Source organism: Melanotaenia boesemani, chromosome 22 (genome assembly GCF_017639745.1).
Source record: "Melanotaenia boesemani isolate fMelBoe1 chromosome 22, fMelBoe1.pri, whole genome shotgun sequence".
Taxonomy (NCBI): Eukaryota; Metazoa; Chordata; class Actinopteri; order Atheriniformes; family Melanotaeniidae; genus Melanotaenia; species Melanotaenia boesemani.
In genome coordinates, this window is record NC_055703.1 from 25255846 (window position 1) to 25276968 (window position 21123).

The 21123-nt window shown below is 44.5% G+C and overlaps 3 protein-coding genes across 5 annotated transcripts; 2 read left to right on the plus strand and 1 right to left on the minus strand.

Moving 5' to 3' along the window:
- Nucleotides 1-26: 26 nt before the first annotated feature.
- Nucleotides 27-5945, minus strand: LOC121633498 (activator of 90 kDa heat shock protein ATPase homolog 1-like). The gene is made up of 9 exons (XM_041975590.1): nt 5787-5945; nt 5056-5246; nt 4643-4725; nt 4444-4561; nt 4261-4358; nt 4043-4180; nt 1701-1802; nt 1571-1622; nt 27-1473 (listed from the first exon to the last, which is right to left on the minus strand). The coding sequence occupies exons 1-9, from the start codon at nt 5864-5866 to the stop codon at nt 1316-1318; spliced, it is 1020 nt and encodes a 339-aa protein (XP_041831524.1). The 5' UTR covers nt 5867-5945; the 3' UTR covers nt 27-1315.
- Nucleotides 5946-7052: 1107 nt separating this feature from the next.
- On the plus strand, nt 7053-11072 carry vipas39 (VPS33B interacting protein, apical-basolateral polarity regulator, spe-39 homolog). Of its 3 annotated transcripts, none has more exons than XM_041975535.1 (19): nt 7053-7136; nt 7494-7586; nt 7678-7783; nt 7869-8006; nt 8093-8131; nt 8272-8336; nt 8411-8467; nt 8569-8661; nt 8739-8772; nt 8864-8966; nt 9067-9094; nt 9181-9254; nt 9582-9657; nt 9947-10081; nt 10280-10321; nt 10402-10578; nt 10649-10738; nt 10855-10959; nt 11041-11072. In XM_041975535.1, the coding sequence occupies exons 2-19, from the start codon at nt 7494-7496 to the stop codon at nt 11059-11061; spliced, it is 1476 nt and encodes a 491-aa protein (XP_041831469.1). In that variant the 5' UTR covers nt 7053-7136; the 3' UTR covers nt 11062-11072. The 3 variants fall into 3 exon arrangements, with proteins under 3 accessions (XP_041831469.1, XP_041831472.1, XP_041831470.1); XM_041975538.1 differs by having other exon boundaries at nt 7104-7186; XM_041975536.1 differs by lacking the exon at nt 7053-7136 and adding an exon at nt 7150-7413.
- A 2443-nt stretch (nt 11073-13515) lies between these two features.
- On the plus strand, nt 13516-16623 carry gpr132b (G protein-coupled receptor 132b). The gene is made up of 2 exons (XM_041975564.1): nt 13516-13611; nt 14179-16623. Exon 2 carries the CDS (start codon nt 14356-14358, stop codon nt 15508-15510), a length of 1155 nt encoding a protein of 384 aa, XP_041831498.1. The 5' UTR covers nt 13516-13611; nt 14179-14355; the 3' UTR covers nt 15511-16623.
- Nucleotides 16624-21123: the final 4500 nt, after the last annotated feature.

Below are 21123 nucleotides of genomic sequence, written 5' to 3' on the forward strand. Positions count from 1 at the left end.
TATAAGTATATAAGTATAAAAACATCTTTCAGAAAGTAAAGGTAAACTTTCTTGACCATAAGATATCTTTTTTTTCTATTTCACACTGGCTGATGTACAATGTAAATATTCAGTGGAGATTTTAACATCTAGTAATGTAAACCCACAACAAATGCTGTCCTCTCGCCCAATATCCTGCTTAATATCACAGTATTTATACACACACTCACATACACAATACTTGGATTTTGCCATATATGATAGTTTAAAATATTCTGGAGCAGACTGATCTTCCTCATCCCAAGAGGAGGAAGAGGATCTGCTGGGATCCAGAGAGGCTGATCTATATATTATCAAACTGTGATTTCAGACATTCATGATGAATTTCCTCAAGTCCTGAAACACTTGTCTTTCCAAAATGTCCTGCATTATTAAAAAAATCACAAAAAATAAAATAAATAAAAAAGTATTGTGATGCAAAGCATAAAGTTTGCTGCTACGTCAGCTCATGTCCATCATGTGTGATGCTGGATATTTATGGCTGTATGTACAAATATGTACAATACTCATAAGGAAATGACTAATCTTTATTTTGAGCTCTGAAAATACTCTCCCAATATAAAACATTGTGTATTGATCAAGCTTCTGAATCTCTGGGATCATACTGGTACAGACTTCTTCTAGTAAACCTGCCAGCAACCAGGTTTACTTCACTGAGTCAGTTACCATGGTAACAGACCAAGGGTTTTACTCACTTCTCTTTCTTTAAAGGAAAACCCAGAGTTTCCTCCTTTAGCTCACAGTTTCAACATAACATGCTTTCTAGAACTGGTCCTTGAAGGTTGAAACCACAGAAACAGGAAGTTGCTGGAGCTTAAAGGAAAAGTTCCACCATTGAGTTTTTGTCAGACCTTCATCGGTGACTCGCTCGGCCTGCTGGGAAAGTTTCTGTAAGACTGGTTCAGACTGGTACAATCTGAGACTGAATGAAAATGTTGGACTGTTCCTTTAACACACTCCATGCAGCATACCATAAAAACATCAAGAGAACCAGCATGAACAAAGAGCAGTCCTTTATTCACACCTAACAGGAACCTTTGGTTGTTTGGTTCTGTTTGAGCAGTTTGCACTAACCCTGTCCTGGACCCATCTGTGTCCTGGAAACTGGTCTAATAGAGACGTGGACTGTAGATGTTGGAACAGGATTTAAAAAAGCTGACCCATCCCTTTGGATCAGAACCATCTCCTTCCTGACAGGAACAACAGGGAGTGTCGGACCGCTCCCTTTAGAGTCTCATCCTGAGCCTCAGACAGGCTCCAGGGTCCTGCGGCTGCATCAGTATCCAAACGTCTGTTTGATGGCCTGGAAGTAGAACCGAGTCCAGCCCTCCCGGGTGGAGTCCTCCTGTCCTGCAGGGACTCCCCGACACTCCATCCTCAGCTCCGTCTCGTCTCCCTGGTCCTCCAGCTCCAGACTGATGGTGGCATAGTGCTCTGATGAAGAGACACAAAGCTCAGATGTCGGACTATCCCTGAATGGAGCAGTAGGTGAGACATGAACACATCACATGACCCTAACAGGAAGTCTCACCACTGGGCCACGACCTGAAGCGCCACCTCATCTCAATCTTCTGGTCTGGAACCTACACAGGGATCAGCAGTCCCGTTACCATGATGATAACCTGCAAACCTACTGACTGGCCAAGTAGCTGTGACCTTACCAGCTGAGTGAACTCTCCACAAACGCTCCCATCCAGGAGCTGGAACCGTCCTCCTTTCCGTCCGTCCATGACAGCCGGAGAGCGAGTAAACACCTGCACAAACTGGAGAGACGCAGCACTGTCAGGACTTGTTGTGCCGGTGAACTTCACTGTTCTACATGTACTTGTGAAGATTTGTATCCAAGCTGCAAAGTACTCGTCACAGCCTGCACTCACTGCCTGCCAAAAATAGCACCTACACTCACACGAGCAGCTGCAGGCGGTGGTTTAGCTAAACAAGACACAGAGATGATGACGTTTGCTGTTTTTACCAAAACTTAGAAATGTGTTAGACAGCCCTTCCTGGTACAGGATGTGCACCTGGCTTAAACCAGCCCTGAACCTACATAATAAAGAAAGGAGTTAATAAAAGTGAGATGCTCCGATGATGGGTAGACGTTTTGGATCTTTGAATTTGTTGTTATTGCTTTTCTGTTAAAGCTCCAGTACTTAATCAGGGAATAATTTATTAAGAAGCTGCTGTTCTGAAAGAAAAAACTCCTCTAGAAAGATGGGGGTTAGAGTTTAGGCTCGGAAAGTATCAGGTAGCAGGACAGACTGCAGAACTATATTACAGTTACAGAACTATATCAGGACTACACTACTATATTTTAGTGGCTCCTCATTAGCACAAAATCATTATTATTCAAAACTGACATTTTTAATTACCATGGAAGGCTCCTCAGTCTCTCCTTCTCCTCAGGTTAAGCGTTGGGTGTCATCCTTGTTAGCACACTGTTATTCCATTCCCACATCAATAGCATCACCCAGTCTGCCTATTTCCACCTTCGCATCATCAACCTCCTCCACCCCTCCCTTACTCTCCACACCACCTCCATCCTTGCCCAAAGTCTTGTCACCTCACGCATCGAATACTGTAACTCCCTCATCTTTGGTCTCCCCCAGAAGTCCCTCCACAAGCTCCTACTGCTGCCCGGATCATTACGATAACCCCATCATTGTCATGGTTCTGTGTGTCTGAGTTTTGCAGGTAGGGTTGAGCAGGTTGCCATGGGGATGAAGGGCGGAGGCTGGAGCCACAATTGATCCCACCTGCAGCGCATCAGCACCTTCGTTAGCCAGCTTACCTCCCAGCTATTTAAGATCATGCAGGAGCTCCAGTCTTCGCCAGATTGTCACACTTTACTGCGTGGTAACCAGGCCTCATTCTAAGTCTTACCTTGTGCCTTGTTCTCAGTAAACTTATCTTGTCATCTTAATTCCTCAGCCTTAGACCTTGCTACCTTGGATCACCACAGCACCTTGGATAAAGACTGTCCCTCATGCCAAGTCGACTGCCTGCCTGCTCGCCCTGCCTGCAAACAAACTCATTCCACCTCCACCAGCAACCATCACCTGGCTTACTCCTCCACCGTCAGTCTTCCTCTGGAATACAGTAAGCCGCTGCTATAGCAGACATAACCCAGCACCCTCTCAGACCCACATTAATCCTCTGCCCTCTCATAGGAAGATCTTCCCGGACCTGGACCAAGCCACTAAACATTTATTATAAATAAACATTGTTTGCATCTCACTCCTTGTCTCACTAAGTGTTCTGCATTTGGGTCTGCTTCTTTGTACCGCGGTCTCCGACCGTGTCAATCATCCTCGCCCCATCATACAACTGCTCCACTGGCTCCCAATTACCCAAAGAATTACCTACAAACTCCTCCTGTTCACCTTTAAGCCACTCACAACCTCGCCCCTCCATCTCTCTGACCTCGTCCAGATCACCACTCCAGCCCGTTCCCTCAGATCAGGGGTGCCCAAGTATTTTCTTTATTATTATTATTATTATTATTATTATTATTGTTATATCAAGGCTACAGGACTTATATTGGGACTACACAGAACTCAGCACAGAACTATAGCAGGACTATAGTACTACATCAAGGTAGTACTACATGACAGAACTATGCCAGCACTGCAGAACTACAGGGCCACTACATACTGCACAAACTGCAGCCAGAGTACTACAGTAGTAACAGAGTACTACAGTAATAACAGAGTACTACAGTTATAACAGAGAACTACAGTAATAACAGAGTACTACAGTAATAACAGAGTACTACTGTAATAACAGAGTACTACAGTTATAACAGAGTACTACAGTAATACTAAAAGGTTTAGGCGCAAACAGAATGTACTGCAACAGTAATACATCACCAAGAAGCGGAACAAGCCTGATTTTAACCTGCTCTGAATCAGGTCCAGAACAGATGCTGGCCAGGTGAGTCTCTGTCTGTCTGTCCTAGCCTCTCCTGGTCTCAGTCTACTCTGTCCTGGTATGTCCTGTTTGGTACCTCCTGGTTGATGAAGGTTCTATAAAGTTCATCAGCAGATGTCTGGAACGTTTCCTTCAGGTTAAAGCTGCAGGTCGGGATACGAACACCTGTTGGACAGGGGGCGGGGCTATTTGAGCACTTTGGTGCGGGACAAATCTGCCAAAAAGTACACAGAGGTCAATATCAAACAACTCAGTATGAAAAGCAGCTGGGTCAGGAACACAGGTGGGACTTACCTGAGTTTTGCTGGTCTTGACCTGGTTCTTCTTGGCTGGTGATGGTGCAGGTACCTTCTGTCCATCGGTGGTTGGAAGGATCATTCCCTGACTAAACTCTGTGAGGTCAGAGGTCACTGTTACTACAGGCTCCATTGTGCTCTTCTCTGATAAGCTGGTCCTGATGCACTGTAGATAACAGACCTGATTTAAGCTGATGGACATACTCGCCCAGAACTTTCCGGACCTCCTTAATCCCAGTTCTCCTCATCAGGTCCAGAAGAGGCGTACTGGGCTGGTCTTTACACAGAGACACCGAAATCTAGAAAGGAGCATACCCATCAGCCTAATCATCAATACAGCTGGTAATATGTTGGTTTGTGTAAACAGGAGTTGGGCTCACATCCAGGTCATCTTCATCATTCTCGTCGGACAGGTTGGTCACGTCTACAGATCCTCTGTACTTCACTCCACTGCAGGACGTACCTGCAGACAGGAAGCAGTCAGCACCACAGAAGAAGATAAACTTTGGTGTCTCAGCTTTTTTCAGTTCTCTGTCCCTGATACACAGTTCTGGTCTTGGATCATGGAGGGCCTGATGAGGAGGCGTCAAGACTCCACCTGTTTGGCTGATGAAGCTCATAAGAGACTCACTAACCCCAGAATAAAGCACCAGACAGAGACATCAGTTCCCTGGTGGACAGATAGAGCTAGAGGAGATGGATGGATGGATGGATGGATGGACGGATGAATTACATTACTGGTGCAGTCATGCAGAGTGTCTTCATTTTGTTACATCATCATGACATCACTGACCCAGCCAGCTGGCCCTCAGCTGCCACTCGTAGAAGAAGAAGAGTTTTCCTTTGCGGTTGTTGATGGAAGCTTCTCCGTCCAGCTTGCTGACGTCTGTCACCTGACAGACTCCCTCTGGTCCCTCCACCCGAACACTGAGCAGAAGGTGACGGAGGCGTTCTGTAGACCAGGCGGAGACGTCCCGCTCTGTCCTGATGGATGGAGGGGGGAGGTGTGAGTGTCTCAGCTGTTCCTGACCCCCCACCCCCCAGCTTTTAAAATTAACTGCACGTGTGAAGCAACTGCAGGGTCACATAACACACTAAAATAACTCATCTTAATATACCACACAGATCATTCTGGAGGATTCTTCTTCTTCTGCTGCTGTCAGATATTATCATTACTATGGAAACATGTTCAGTAGCAGGTGTTTGCCACGCCTCCTCCTGATGGTAAAGGTGATTTAGACTCAGCTGTCTCACGCATACATGATTCCTGTGTTTATATTGTTCACAGATTTAACTAAACTACGATGAAACTATAAACATTCCTGTAACCAGGTGAAGTCCGGCTTTGTTTGTTCAAAACATTTAAAACACCATCAGTGTGTCAGATGACCTTCAGACACAGTCACTCTAAATGATCTAAAGCTTCAACCTAAACTGCTTTCTGAGCTTTTCTGTTGCCCAGTCAGGGCAACTCCATGATAACATCATCATCATCATCAACAACAACAAAAACAGTTCACTGACCAGTGCCAGTTGTTGACGTTTGTGGAGTCAGCTCTCTCCTCAACAATCCATCGAGGATCTCCTTCTCCCCATTTGGCCATCACAGCTGAAGCTTTACAGTAACTCTGATTAACTCCTCTTTGAGTCTGCTTAGCATGAAACTTCTGTACTGACCATAAGCTGTACTGACTGAAAGATGAACCTCATACTTCCTGTGAACACTTTCAAACTAAACAACCCACAGGAAGCAATCCAACTAAATAAAATGACAAAACTCAGATGTGTGAAAAGTACTCTGAAGACTGTTACCAGTAAAAAAATATCTATCAGGATTTAAGTCAGAGAAGGAAACAGGAAGGTGAATTTTTACCTGTTTTTCTATAAAATAGTTATTGTCTTGTCGCCACTGATTGGTTGACAGGTTTCTAAATTCTATTTTCTTTTATTAATTTTCAATAGACAACACCCACTAAAATGACCACTGATTCAATACCAAGTCAAATTCAAGCCAGTTTCGGCGATACTGATAAGATGCCGTTACTTGTGTACAAAAGCTTAACATAACCAGAAAATCACTTTCACAACCAGACATTACATACAGTAGATGCAACAATTTTTTTCTTGTTTTTTTGGTGGTTGGCACACAATAATGTGGTGAATTACCACCAAAAAACTGGTAAGGAGCGTGGACCAGAATATTAGATGCAACAGCTGAGTGGTTGAGATATATATATAAGAAGGAACACAAGAAACTGGAGAAATACCAAAGACTTAAGAAAGAGCTGGAAAAAATCCTGGAAAGTGAAGGCATCAGTAGTACCAGTGGTCATCGGTGCACTGGGGGCCGTGTCCCCCACACTGAAGAAGTGGCTCCTATAGATACCTGGAGAAACATCAGACATCTCCATCCAGAAGAGCACAGTCCTAGGAACAGCTAAGATACTCCATAGGACCCCCAAGCTCCCAGGATTCTGGTAAAGACCAAAAAATTAGAATACAACTGAATATTAGCTAAAAGAATAACAGTAAATGAAAAAATATATAATAAATAAATTATATGAAATTAATACATAGCTAGGAATAAATAAAAACAAATTAAAAATTAATTAGAAGTACACAAAAGCTGAACTACGGTTCTGAAACTGATACCGATTTAGGAATGTATTCACTATTCTGCACGCTGAGATAAATAAAAAAATAAATATTAAATAATTAGTAAATATCCGAAAAGACCAACCGTTTCCTGATTACACTGGTGTCCTCGTTGCGTTTAGCTCGAAGTGTTCACTACAACTCCCAGAAGCCTCCGCGCAGCCGGAAGCAGGCAGTGAAGCCTCCGTCAGCGAGGAAGAAGAGCTCCAGTAGGGGAAGGTAAAAACAGCTGATCGATTCTGATCGACTGTCAATAAACATTCTTTGCGGTTTGTGATTTTTATTTTCCCGTTTTTAGGTCATGTATTTGTGCAATGACGCCACTGTTTCTACCGTTTGTCAGAATGAGAAAAAACAGTTAAATGCGCATATTTGTGATAGCCTGCTAGCATGTTAACCATAACATACAGCTTCAACAGAAATTAAACAGGACACACACAGTGAGCCTTCATCATCATCATCAGGACACAGCTGTGTTAGCATCAGAAGCTAGCAGGTTAACATGCCGCAGCCACCCATGTTCAAGTTGACAGTACAAATAAAGTTAATTTAAACTGTGTGATCCACTGCGCCCAGATGATGAAGAGCAAGACAGATGAGGAGGATTACTGGAACAGCTCTAAGTTTAAAGCTTTTGCCTTTGATGATGAAGATGACGAGTTCAGCCAGGTAAGAGCTGGTCCTTACAATCCTGTAGACCTGATCCCAGACTAAACTTGGGTGATGGATCGGTGTGATGTTCAGGTGTGTTGTGTGTCAGTTGAAGCAGTCAAAGCAGGCAGTTAACAGCATCCGGCGGCTGGTGGAGGAAGATGATGATGAGGATGATGTGGAGAAAGTAAGCTGGAGCGGAGAGCCAGTGGGCAGTAAGTCACCTGTTCTCTTGCTGCACCTGTGGAGAATTGTGGACTGTGATTGGCTGTATGGTCATGACGGTACCTGTTTCCTCAGGCATCTCTTGGTCAGTCAAAGAGACAGCAGCGTCCAATCAGAGGTCAGACAAAGAGCCCGCCTTCCCCAGAATCCCTACAGACACCCCGTCCATCAGCAAAAGCCAATCAGGACTCTCTCTGAGCTCTCTGTTCAAAGGTGAGACAGGTGAATGGTGATCAGGACACATGACCCAGACAGGAAGAGAAGCCTGATCATGTGACTGATGTTTAATCTGTCTGCAGGAAAAAGTAAAGGAGGAAACTTCCAGAGCTTCACTGACAGTGAGTGATAAAGGAATGATGAAGGAGTGATGGAGTGATGAAATGACTAAGTGATGGGATGATGGAGTGGTGAAGTGATGAAGGAGTGATGGAGTGAAGATGGAGAGATGAATGAGTGACAGACTGTTTTTCTCTTTCAGCTCTCAGCGACTCGTCCATGAGGCTCTACGCTCCTGAGCTCCGAAAACCAAAATCTGAGTACAAGGTAACAGCAGAAATGTAATCTGATTACTGATGATGATGATGTTCTCATGATGATGTCACTTGTTCTTATGTCAGGATTACGTCAGTGATTGGTCGCATGAAGAAACGGTTCAGCGACTGCAGCAGGGAAAGGTAACAACTTCCTGTTGGTACTTTCACTCAGTTCTATGCAGGACTTTGTAGTACTTTGGTGTATCTGAGCCGTGTGGTACTTTGGTGTATTTGTACTGCAGACGGTGTCTCTGGAGAAGTTCCGGTCTCTGCAGGACAAGCTGCTGCTGCTGGACTTCGCCGTCTCCGCTAACGATGGAAACGTCATCACGGCTGTAACTTCGAACTCATCACTCGGTCATCCTTTAACTTTCAGAGCAAATTAACCGAACGACTCCATCTTTGTTTTCAGGTTCTCATCTTTTTAAAGAGGACTCTAAATAAAGGTGGGTGTTCCTGATCCTGGACCATTAATCCTGATCCTGGACCAACAGTTCCCATCCTGGACCAGTTCTCTGACTTTGTTTTCCTGCTCAGAGGTTTTATTTCGGGAGCTGGAGTCCAGACAGACGGCACTGAGACATTTCATCCACTACCTGACTGAGACTGGAGACCAGAGTCTGTTACTGGAGCTGCTCAGGTCTGAACACACCTGTTACCTCCAGAAGACACCTGGACACACCTGTGCTACCTGAGTGCTGTTAGTTTTCATTAACGTCTTGCTTCCTTCTGTCCCTCAGAGCTCTCGGCAGACTGGAGGACGTAGCAGTACGTAGTAATCAGTAGTAGTCAGTATTAATCAGTAGTAGTGGTTGGTTGTTTTGTTACCAGGATGCTGATGTTTGTTTCCACAGCTGCTTCAGTACAAACAACATCTGAGCATCACAGATGACAACAAGAGGCGGGACTTCCTGAAGAGCTGTCTCAGGTAACATCTGGAGGACACGAGGGAGGAAGGAAGGAAGGAAAAAGGAATTAAAGGAAATAAAAGGAAATAATAGGAAAAGGAAGAAAATAAGGAAATGAGAAAGGAAAGAAGGAAGGACAAGAAAAGAAATAAGGAAGGAAATTAGGAAGAAAGAGAAATGAGAGGAAAGAACAAAGGTTGAGAATAGGAAAAAGGTAGAAAAAGGAAAGAAGGAAGTAAGGGAATAAAGACAGAAGGAAGAAAAGGAGGAAATGTGGAGGGAAGGATGACAGACGAGTGGTTTTATTGTTGTTTGTTTACAGCTTGTTGGACTTTGTCTGTTTCCAGCCTTCCGTTCTCCGCCGAGGACTCGGCTCACGTTCAGGACCACTACACCCTGCTGGAGCGGCAGATCATCGTCGAGGTCAGAAACCAGCGCCTCCACTGGTCCGGTCCTCTGTCCGGTTCATCAGTGATGTTTCTGATTGATCGTCTCTGATCAGTTCCAGTAAAAAAGTCGTCTGACTTTCATCAGAAAAGATCTGCTGATTACTAAACCTGTTTGGTGCCACCATCAGGCCCAGTTAAACCAGTTTAATCCCAGCATCCACCAGCGTTCCTCCACATCGATAGTCTGACCTCGTTATTGATGTTTAGATCAAACTGACTTCGTCTCAGGTTTGATCCCAGTTTTCTCTCTGTGTTGTTGCTAGGCAGCGGATCGGCAGGCGGAGCGTGGAGGAAAGGTGGAAATCTTCCAGAAGTTTCCCAGAAGAGCTTCCATCCTCAACATGCCGCTGGTCACCACGCTGTACTACTGCTGCTTGTACCACTACACCGAGCCCGAGGTTAGTCTGACTTTAACCAAACTGGTCCGGTTAGGATTCCAGATGTAGTTCTGTACTGGTTTTAATCCTAACGGAACCAGTTAGTGTGTCAGATGAATCAGATCAGTTGAGTTGTTTCTTTTATTAATCTGGATGAACTGGTTTGGTTGAACTGGAACAGAACCAGTGATGTAATCCTGTATGTTCATGTGTTTGCAGGGAACCTACAGCAGTCCGTTAAACATCCGTCAGACCTTTAAGGTGAGAACTGTTTTCCTTTGAGCTCTGGCCGGTAAACTCCGAGCTTCTGAGCCCCTGACGGCCGCCATCTTTGACCTCAGATCTCAGAGAAGCAGTTTTTTGTGACGGCGCTGGCGGCGAGGGCGAAGTTGAAGGCCTGGTTAGACGTGGACGCTCTGTTCACCAGCAGGAACTGGTTCGGCTTCACCAAGAAGAAATCTCCTCTGAGCTTTCAGCGAGTAGTCGACATCCTGCACAAAAACTCCGCCCCCACACAGGTAAGGGGGGCTGTGCTGCTTGGGGGGGTATTGATTACTGATCACTGATGGTGTTATTGATTCCTGGCAGGTGCTGCAGGAGTACGTCGGACTTGTTGACGATGCAGAACTGAGGATCAGTTTGGCTCAGAAACATAAATGTCACGACATCGTCATCAACGTGAGTTAACACCCACCGAGCCCTGTGATTGGCTGGTGGTCCTAACCCCCCGAATCCTAATTATGTAGGGCGGGGCCATTTTTGTATCAGTAATCCGTTCTTTGTCCACCAATCAGACGTACCGGGACATGAAGGACCGACAGCTGTTGCTAGGATACCTGGGGAAGGTGGAGAGAGGCTCAGCGGAGGAGAGGAAGATTAATGAGCAGCTCAACAACCCGGTGAGGAAGAGGAGGAGGAGGAGGAGGAGCATCATCATCCATGTGCCACCCAACTGAACTCTGTTCCTTCTTCTGTTGCAGCAAATCCGCTGGAAAAATTGATGACATCATGCGACTTCCTGTCTGAGAGAGGCTGACCATCACCATGACAACTGGAACAGCCAATCAGCTTCAGCATTAGCGGTCCAGGACAGGAGTGCTGGGTTTGGATCTTGGTTTTCTGCGAGTCATCGCTGAGTCATTGATTCAACGTTCCTGAAAGACTTTTCTGTAAACCTGAAAAATAAAACGTTCTGAGGGTTATTCGCCTGGGACAGGTAACGGCTCAGCTGCCGTGTGTCGGTGGATGAAACGTGAATGTAAATAAATCATGAGACGGGGATGAAGGCACACCTGCCTGATCCTGGTCATGTAAACGTGCTCTTTGCTGTCAGGTTAAAGATGAGTGTGCAAACAGGAAGCAGTTTATTTCTACACACTGTTTACATGAAGCTTAAAGAGAAAAAAATAAAAACTTGGAAAAATATGGTGGCTTGTTGGTGATCCATCTTTATCTGAAGTCGTGTGCTGAGGGGAAGGAAACATCCTGGAGCTGCAGGCTCAGTTCTCTGTTCACTCACCGTCAGCTTCATCAGGCCCACCTTGCTAGTACCGAGTTGGAACCCTTTTTCCTCCAGAACTACTTTCATTCTGGGTGTGACAGATTGAAAAAGGTGTTGGAAACCTTCTTCAGAGGTTTTCACCATATTGACATGACAGCATCACACAGTTGCTGCAGGTTTGTCGGCTGCATCCATGATGAGAATCTCCCGTTCCACCACATCCCAAAGCTGCTCTACTGGACTGAGATCTGGTGGCTGTGGAGGCCGTTGGAGTCCAGTGAACTCATCGTCATGTTCTAGAAAGCAGGTGGAGATGATCTGAGCTTTGTGACATGGTGCATTATCCTGCTGGAAGTAGCATCAGAAGATGCTCCACTGTGGTCATAAAGGGATGGACATGGTCAGCAACAGTACTCAGGTAGGCTGTGCTGGTTAAACCAGGCCATGCGGGTACTAAGGGGCCCAAAGTGGGCCCAGAAAATATCTTCTGCTGCTGTAGTCCATCTGCTTCAAAGTTGGGCATGTGTGTTCAGAGATGCTATTCTGCATAACTTGGCCTTTCTGTTGCCTTTTCACCATCTCCAACCAGCCTGTCCATTCTCCTCTGACATCAACAAGACAGTCTGGTCCAGACAACCACTGCTCACTGGATATTTTCTCTTCTTCAGACCATTCTCTGTAAACCTTAGAGATGGTTGTGTGTGAAAATCCCAGTAAATACTCTGAACGTGGCATAGTTGTTAGTCTAAGTCACTTAAATCTCCTTTCTTCCTCATTCTTCTGCTCATGTTGAACTTCAGTGAGTCTCTTCACCATTTTTACATACAGTGACTATATGTGTTGAGTTGCTGCCATGTGATTGGCTGATTAGATATTAGTGTTAACAAGCAGCTGAACAAACAGCCAACCTCAGAGGAGGTGCAACAGAAATCTTCAGCATGATGAAGAGCAATGAAAAAGACAACAGCTCCAGTTGCCTCCAGCAGGAGACAGCATCGTACAACCAGTTATATAATCCTTCAGACTCCAGCAACCAGGAATAAATCTTCCTGGTCCTGGTCAGTTTTCCAGCTGCAGAGGATTGACATGCACCCTACACTACGACCATAACAGACAGAAACTGTAACAACAAACATTTGTCAAAATATTTCAGATGAAAACAGAAACCAATACATTTTTCTGGAGATCTCTCATTTCCTTCCATCCATCCATCCATCCATCCATCCATCCATCCATCCATCCATCCATCCATCCATCCATCCATCGCTTATCTGGGGACGGGTCACAGAGTTCCCTCTCTGCAGACACATTTGCCAAGTTGTCCGGGGGAATCCCGGCCATCAGAGGTCCTCCAGGGCGTCCTGGGTGTCCCCGTGGTGGGACGTGGCCTGCGCACCTCACCAACAAAACAAAAACATTTTAGGATACTCCACAACATTTACCCTGTTAATGCTGCGATCTCCAAACACACAAATACTGAGAATACATTTTCTTCCTATGAGACAGACCACCTGAATTTAACGGACTTCTTTAAACAAGGTGTGATTGTTTTTATAATAAAATTTTAAACTTAAAGCCCGTTAACATTTTTCTCATTGCATACAAAGTTTTTCATTAATAAAGAAAACAGCAGCTTTTGTTTCCCCTTTCCCTGGAATTAGACTCATTCTTTAAATCTCAGATTTATTAAGAAAGATTAAACCATTGTACATTTCTTTCTTTCTTTTTTATTTCTTTTATGCTCACACATTTATCCTCTCGTGTCCTTTGTTACTGAATGCAATCTGTCAAAAAAAGCTTTTTTTTTGTCTCGATGATTGTTGTAAATGTTCTTATTTGTAACCTTGTCGCAATACAATAAAGTTCAATTTTAAAAAAATAATAAATTATATCAGGAACCACGTGACTCGCGCTACTTCGTGGGAAGTCACGCCGAATCACTTCACACAGAATCAGCACGAGGACAGAGACGGACGGAGCGCGAGACCGCGGAGGTTTCTTCTTCTTCTCACCTGGAAGGTGGTGCTGATGGAGTTCTGCTGCGGTTCCGGTAAAATTCTTCTGTGTTCTCTCCGTTCTGGTTTGGTTCTGTTGGATTTCCAGGTTCTGTAGAACTTTTAACTTTCACTTCACAGTTCGTGTAGCAGCTCATCATCCTAATCGATAAAGAAGTTAATGATGAGACATTAAAAATAGATGAGTTATTTAAGTTTATTATGAAGAATTCTGACTGTACCTAAACTGGTGTGTTTAAACTCATTTCTGTCTCGGCTGTTCCAAGCAGCTGATTGGCTGATTATCAGGTCTGATTATTGCTGAGGGTTTTTTCTGAACTCAGACTGAACTTCCTCTGAGAAAATTGCACCTCACTTTTGTGGCAACGTGTCAGAAACATTCAGGAAACCCCCAATCAGTTACAGAGTTCAGACCACAACCTTTCAGGTGAAACATTTCCTTTAGCATCTTTCAGCTCACGGTCTTCATCAGCAAAATATGATGACGATGCTTCAAACTTTGACATTTAAAACATCTAAAAGAAGAGAATAAACATCATCATGAAAACATTTAAACAGGAAATGAAAAACCGATTCAGACTCTTTGTTCTTGTTTTCCGCAGATGTGGATTCTCTGATCTGACTGGCCGCCCGTCTCTGCGGACTCTCATCCTCTGATCTGATTGGTCACCTGTTCAAACACTCATCTGATCTGATTAGCTGCTTGTGCAGGCGCCCATCCTCTGATCTGATTGGCTCTCCGCTCCTGCAGAGACAGATCTCGGATCTGATTGGCTGTCATGCTGCTGACGACAGCGAAGATCTCTCTGATGACCAATCAGAGCGCGGTGATGTGCGAGCTGCCGTACAACGAGGGCCGCCTGGCCCTGATGCTGCTCTACAGCGGTGTGCTGCTTGTCGGTGTTCCTGCCAACTTGCTGACGGTGCTCCTCACCTGGCTGCAGGTGCGCAGGAAGAACGTTCTGGGCGTGTACCTGTGGGGCCTGTCGCTGTGCGATCTGACCTACCTGTGCACCCTGCCGCTGTGGGCGGACTACGTAGGCAGAGGTCACTGCTGGCGGTGGAGTTCTGGCGCCTGCAAAGTGACAGGCTTCATTTTCTTCACCAACATGTACGTCAGCATCTTCCTGCTCTGCTGCATCTCTTGCGATCGCTACGTTGCCGTGGCGTACAGCCTGGAGTCTCGTGGCCTGCGGAGGCAGCGGTACGCCGCGTTAGTTGCAGTCGCCATTGTTGTGGTGGTGGCCATCGGACATATCCCCGTCTTCACCATGAAGGAGGGCGCTGCTGCCGAGGGCTTGCAGCGCTGCTTTGAGCCGAGTCATAGAAATGCCACGGTAACAGGCTTCAACTACGCCCGCTTCGTCATCGGCTTCCTGCTGCCGCTGCTGCTGCTGGTGGCAACCAACCGCAGCGTTCTGGCCAACGTGCAGCGTAGCACAGGGCTGCAACGTGGCGAGAAGCGGCGCATCCGACAGCTGGCGGTGGCAGTGGTTCTTCTGTTCCTGGTCTGCTTTGCCCCGTACCACCTGATCCTGCTGGTCCGGGCCGTCACCTTCCACCTGCCCCAACTCGATGACACCATATGCCTGTTGGAAAGGAACCTCTACACCCCCTACACCATCTCCCTCGGCCTGTCCACCATCAACAGCGCCGTCAACCCCATCCTCTATGTTCTGTCTAGCAAAAACATCCGTAAGGACTTGCGCCGAGGACTAAAGCAGGTATGCGGCCGGCCCTGGCTTGCAGCGCCATCCAACAGTAGCCAGAACCAGATCCAGCCTTCCAACAGGTCCCTCGAACTGAACGTCGGGACGGATACCGAGCGACAAGCAGCTGGAACAGCCAACAGCAACCTGAAAGACCACAAATCAGTGATGTTTGAAACAGACGTACAAATTTACATACGTAGAGGGAGCATAAATGAGCTTTAAGGGCGCATTCACACTGTAAAACGAACCCTGGTCCGCCTCCACAGAGAGTACGGTTCATTTGGAGTAGTTATTGGCACTCTGGTCCGATAGAAAACCGGGGGTCTCGGTTCACTTGCATGTGAATCTGGTGCTATTTGCTTGCTTACCATCCAGGTAACCAAAGGGAGGAAGTGACTGGATGCATCGTAGAAACATGCTGGATAACTCGTTGCTTCTCCTGCTGCTCATACAGGACAGATTTCAGCACCAGAATCCCTAAGACTGCATTAACTGCTCCAGTGTTTGCAGTAAAACGGCTGTTTTAGTTATGTCCACTCGATGAGCCAGATTTACCGTTCTTCTTGGTCAGTGGTTGTTCCGGGGAATGTCGCCCCCTAGTGAGCAGTTTTTGTAACTGCGTGACGTTCAGGCAGTTTGCTCCACTTGCGTCAAGTGTGAAAGCAAATTAAAGGAATGTGTGAAATTTCCTGCCCAACCGAACCGAGTTCACCGGAATATCCTGGTGTGAACGTATCCTAAGACCAGGACTAACAAATAAAGGTTTGAATTTGAACGAAGTTAAATAATTTTTTCTGGACCGCTTGATGTTTTTTAAACCTCCTGATGTTTGTGGTTATTTATTCTTCATTGTCACCAAACTGCATAAGATGTCTGTACGTTCGTATTTATCCCACATTCATCTGATAACATGTTTAAACAACTTTTATAATTGATTAACTCTGAGGTGCTGCAGTATTTTTTGCCATTATATATTTGTTTGTGTTATTTTGTGTAAGTTTTATTATTAGTTTTTACTATTTCTTAAAAAAACTATTTTTACATTTTGTGTTTATTATATTGTATTATTCTCTTTTCAAAAACTAGTTAATTTCTCCCTCGTCATTTATGGAAATAAAGTTTATGTTATGTAGCTGTAGGGACAAAGTAATGTGTGAAAACATTTAATTCTATGTATATATGTCTGTATGGATGTATTTATATGTTTTTTATATATACATAAAACGGGAGCTGATATATTGTTGCACAGTGAACATATGATATGTATGATCCTCTTTGGTTCATTAAACTTCTTTTTTTTTTTTTTGGAAAATGAATTTGGACATTTCCAATAAATCTGTTGTCCACATTCAGCTTCGTTGTTTGTTCTCTACCAGCCAAATTAGAAGAGCGGGACTTTATTGTGATGGGCACACCATGTGGCCAATCACAAGCGAGGAAAGACTAGGATCATACCCTTAAGTGAAAAAAGAAAGGAGGGGCGTAACTCAGACAAGAAGTGTAGCATGAAGGCAGGTTACACCCATCGTGGGTGACATGGCATCCACCCAACTAACTACTGTAACCTGCTTTTAATAGCCATGGCTATGCCTACTGTTATTATTATTATTACTATTATTATTATTATTACTATTATTACCATTACTATAATTACTGTTGTTGGATGTTCACCATGAGAAATGACAATGGATGGCATAATAATAAAACTTAGCTGGAGAACCATATAAAATGCGACTGCAGCGTACACAGCAACATGTGGAAGAGGCAGATTGTAAGAGTACGGTGTCCATAACAGGACACTAATGTGGAAACAGTGACTTGTCTGCATCCCCGTCTTTAGCTAATGCTCCATATAACAACTTGTAGACATGTATAAACAATAAACCTCACCAAATAAAATTAAATCCAGCAGCTCTCATGACCTTCTGGGAGTGTGAGTAACCAATGAAAATCAATCACAGTATTGGTTTGAACTGTTGGAAGAAAACATGTAAATGACCAGAGAGCTCAGTAAATCAGTTACTGACAGGTTAACTAGCAAACCTAACAAAAGATAAATAGATCTGGGATCTGGCTTAATCCAAGTCCAGTCTTTTTGAGCCGGGGCAGGCTTGGTTACAGGCAGGATGTGTCTTCTTTCTCCCAGAAATCCTCCCTTCTGAATGGATAAGATAGGATCTAGGTTCTTTAGTTCCTTCACCACGCCTGTGTGGTTGTAACCCTATGGGGTCTGCAGCCTTACAAGCCGTCCTTCAACCAGAGATGTAAGCGGTCGACTAGGTCGATCATAGCAGACCTTCTGTGACAGCCTCTTGTTCAACAGCTGGACCGTGTCCTGTGGTTCACGTAGGTGTGGTTCGAGCAGCTGCACTACTTACCTCTCTCTCAGCAAGTCCGTTGGATTGTGGGTGTTCAGGACTACTGGAAACACGAGTAGAGTCCCACTGTGAAGCAAAGTCATGCCTGCCTGGCATTGTCTGGTGTGAGGGTGTGTGGAGCTCCATGAACTGAGACATGTCTCTTAAGCTTTGTGATGCCTGTTGCTGATCATGAAGCAGGTCAATCTCAAACCAGCCAGAACAGGAGTCCACTAACACCAAGTACTCAAACATATCAGCTGCCTCAGCTGACCAAGGTAAGTCTGAGATCTTGTGCAGATGGAGAGGTTCTTTTTGCTGATGTGGTTTGGTGCTGTTACACACTGAGCATGAAATTCTCTCATCTTCAGCGTCATGTGACAGAGGGCCAGAAAACAAAACCTCGGGTTCTCCATTTAGTGACGTTCTTCTGTGCATGATGGTGATATATTCCTTTTGCAGCGACTTTGGGATGACGGCATCTTTAACAGACAACTCATCCCTGAAAGGAAAATATGGACGAATGATATCAGGAAGACTGCGTGGTCATCGGAGCCAGCCATGTTTGATGAATGTGAATGTGCAAAGCATCAGTAGAGTCTCATCATTAGATGTGTGTCGTCTTAACTCCACTAAGCAGATTTGCAGTTCACCATCATGACATCAAAATAGTCCCTCTGCTCGGCCAGCAGGGTCGTGGAACCGCGACGAGCATGAGCTTTTTCAAAAATAATGACTTGCAGCTGATGGTCTGTTTCTATAATTGCAGGCTTGCTGTAGATTGTAATTGTGGGACTTTGAGCCAGCAAAGACCACCGCCAGCAGCTCCTTTCCCGTCTGTGCACATCTCATTTCAGTGTTGTTTAGTGTTCGTGAGCTACAGGTTGCCGTACCTGCATGCATGCTACACCAAGAATGTACTGTGAAGCATCACATCAGTGTCACAGGTTTTTAACATAAGACAGAACAGCTGGGTTGGAAAGATGAGACCTGAGATTACTGCAGAAGAGTCGGGATTAAGATACGTTACTGTGTCAGAGTAAATTCACCTGGAACACAACAGAAAATGTAAATGTTACCTCCTAAAAGAAAACCACATTATTTTCAATGAAGACTACATTCAGCTCAATTCATCAAGTAATGCGTCAAGTGATCTCTGACGAGGAACTGTGCAAAATTAGAAGCTAAAAAGTGAACCAGAGCAAGTCTTCAGGTGTTACACAGGTAAATAACTCAGGAGGCCATCAGCCATCAATAGTCAGTCAGGAGAATCCAGCCCCCACCCTCACCTCAAAACAGTTAATCATAGAAAGAGTGAATATTTCACTATAAAACCTCCATCATCTCCATGGAAACTAGCAGGACCTTCATGGTTCATTTCAAACAAATGCAGTCATAGGAGAAACATTAGCAGTTTTTAGAGCTGGAATCAAACTTTTCACCACAAAACAGCAAAGTAAGACATGATTCCTGATTCTGGCTGCTAACTACCGGAGTTTTAGTCCCACAGTGATGAAACCAGCAGAGTCTCTGCTTTCATGTGATACCTTGTTTGTGTGGTTTGCTTGAAGTGGAGAAATTAGCAGGAGCTCTAAATTTGACAGTGATGTTCTCATGTTTGTTACACTCCCATATAATTGTGTGTGGTTTGAACTGTGTTTGGTTTGAATGACAATGCTTGGTAGGGCCTTTTAGCTGAGTTTCTCTTGGGTATTTTGGTATGTTGCATGTTAAGATTGCTGATTTGTAGTGTGTACAAAGATCATCTGTACTACACTTATTTCATGCTGCTCTAGCAAGAAGATGTGAATGCATTAATGTATCCAGCCCTGCTATAAATTATTCATCAATGCTAAATTAAGCTAAAACAGAAGCTCTGAAAGATACAAAATGAAGGGACTTTTGGGAACCAAAGGAAACTAATAAGAGCCTGACTCTCCATCACTATATGGTTCTTCTTTTTATACTATGAAAAAACTGGTTGGTTAGAAACTTTCAGGCATGGTTGATGGCTGAGATGATGTTCAGTCACGCACGCACACATACACACACACACAGTTCTTGTGCAAACATTCAACCGTTGTAGTGACTTCCTGTCGCTGAGCCATTTCCTGTTTGTCATCTTAACATCAGTTTGTATCCATGTCAACCAAACACAGACTGCGTAGAGATTGATAATCAGATTTCACTCAGCAGCAGCTGCTACTGATCACTGATGAGACCTGCCGGTGCTCACCTGAAGACATGATGTCGTCAGGTGGGCTGAGCTGTAGGTTACAGTTCACACATGCTCATTCATGCTCACACAGGAAGTGCCTTCAGAAGTACAGATATTGACAAACGGCTCTAATGTGAGAACAGGAAGTGTGTGATTCACACTTTTGTTTGTAGAAATAGTGAAGTTCAGATGAAGTTCAAACAAGTCACATGACTGCTGCTCACACAGAAATAAACTGAATGTTTTGCTTGTTTTTGTTGTCAAATTTTAACTTTTCTAATTTGTTGTTTATTTTATTTATTTGAAATGTTATTTGGAGAAAACCAACATGCATGAGCATCCATCTTGTCTGTCAACATGCTGAAACACCATCGCCATGACAACAAGCAGCAAGGATGGAAGCTCTCAGCTTGTCTTGGACTTCATCCTCGGGTCAGGACAAAAACATCCTTCTGTTTTTATTCTGACCCGATTTCGGTTTGCTCTTATTGGCTCTGCTGTTACCCAGCATTCATGCGGACGCTCTGATTGACTCTGCAGTCGCCCGGCTCTCATGCGGACGCTCTGATTGGCTGACTGGGTGTGTAAACAAGCGGAGACTGCTTCATCAATCATTAACACCTGTCAGACACAACTGAGGGTGTAATAAATGATTGATGACAGAACTGAATTAAATATGACAAAAACAGCTTGAAGTCTGGTGGCGGCCTCCTGCTGACCTCACTGATGATGTCACGTGTTACCACAGCAACAAGGAATTCAAGAGTTTCACCTTATTCTTTGCATCCGGTTGTTTACGCTCTTCATCTTGGCAGTTATGCTCATCATCATCCCCTGCTGACCTGTGCAGATAAACTCTATAGAAACAAAAAGTTCATCTCAGCCTTAGCAAATCTAAAATGAAATTAAATTCAACAGTGAAGTTAAAATTAAACGTGAACATGACATTTAAATAATAATGTCTTTCATATTAAGTTTGAATAAAGTTTGGCAGAAGTTTAAAGCAACACTAATGAACTTTGGCAGATCTTTCCCGAGGCGCCCCTAACAACGGATAATCCAGCACCATCTTCATCCTGTCTCTTTTCTGAGATCACTCCAGACATTAAAACTCAGTCCTGTTTTATATATTGCTGTTGCTTTCCTTCTTTTCATCCCTTACTTTGTTAATGACCTCTTGGGTTCCTTTAAATCAGCCATGATGCTCATTCAAAGGTCAGTGTGTGGTTGTCCAGATGTAGGTAACAGAGCACATGCACA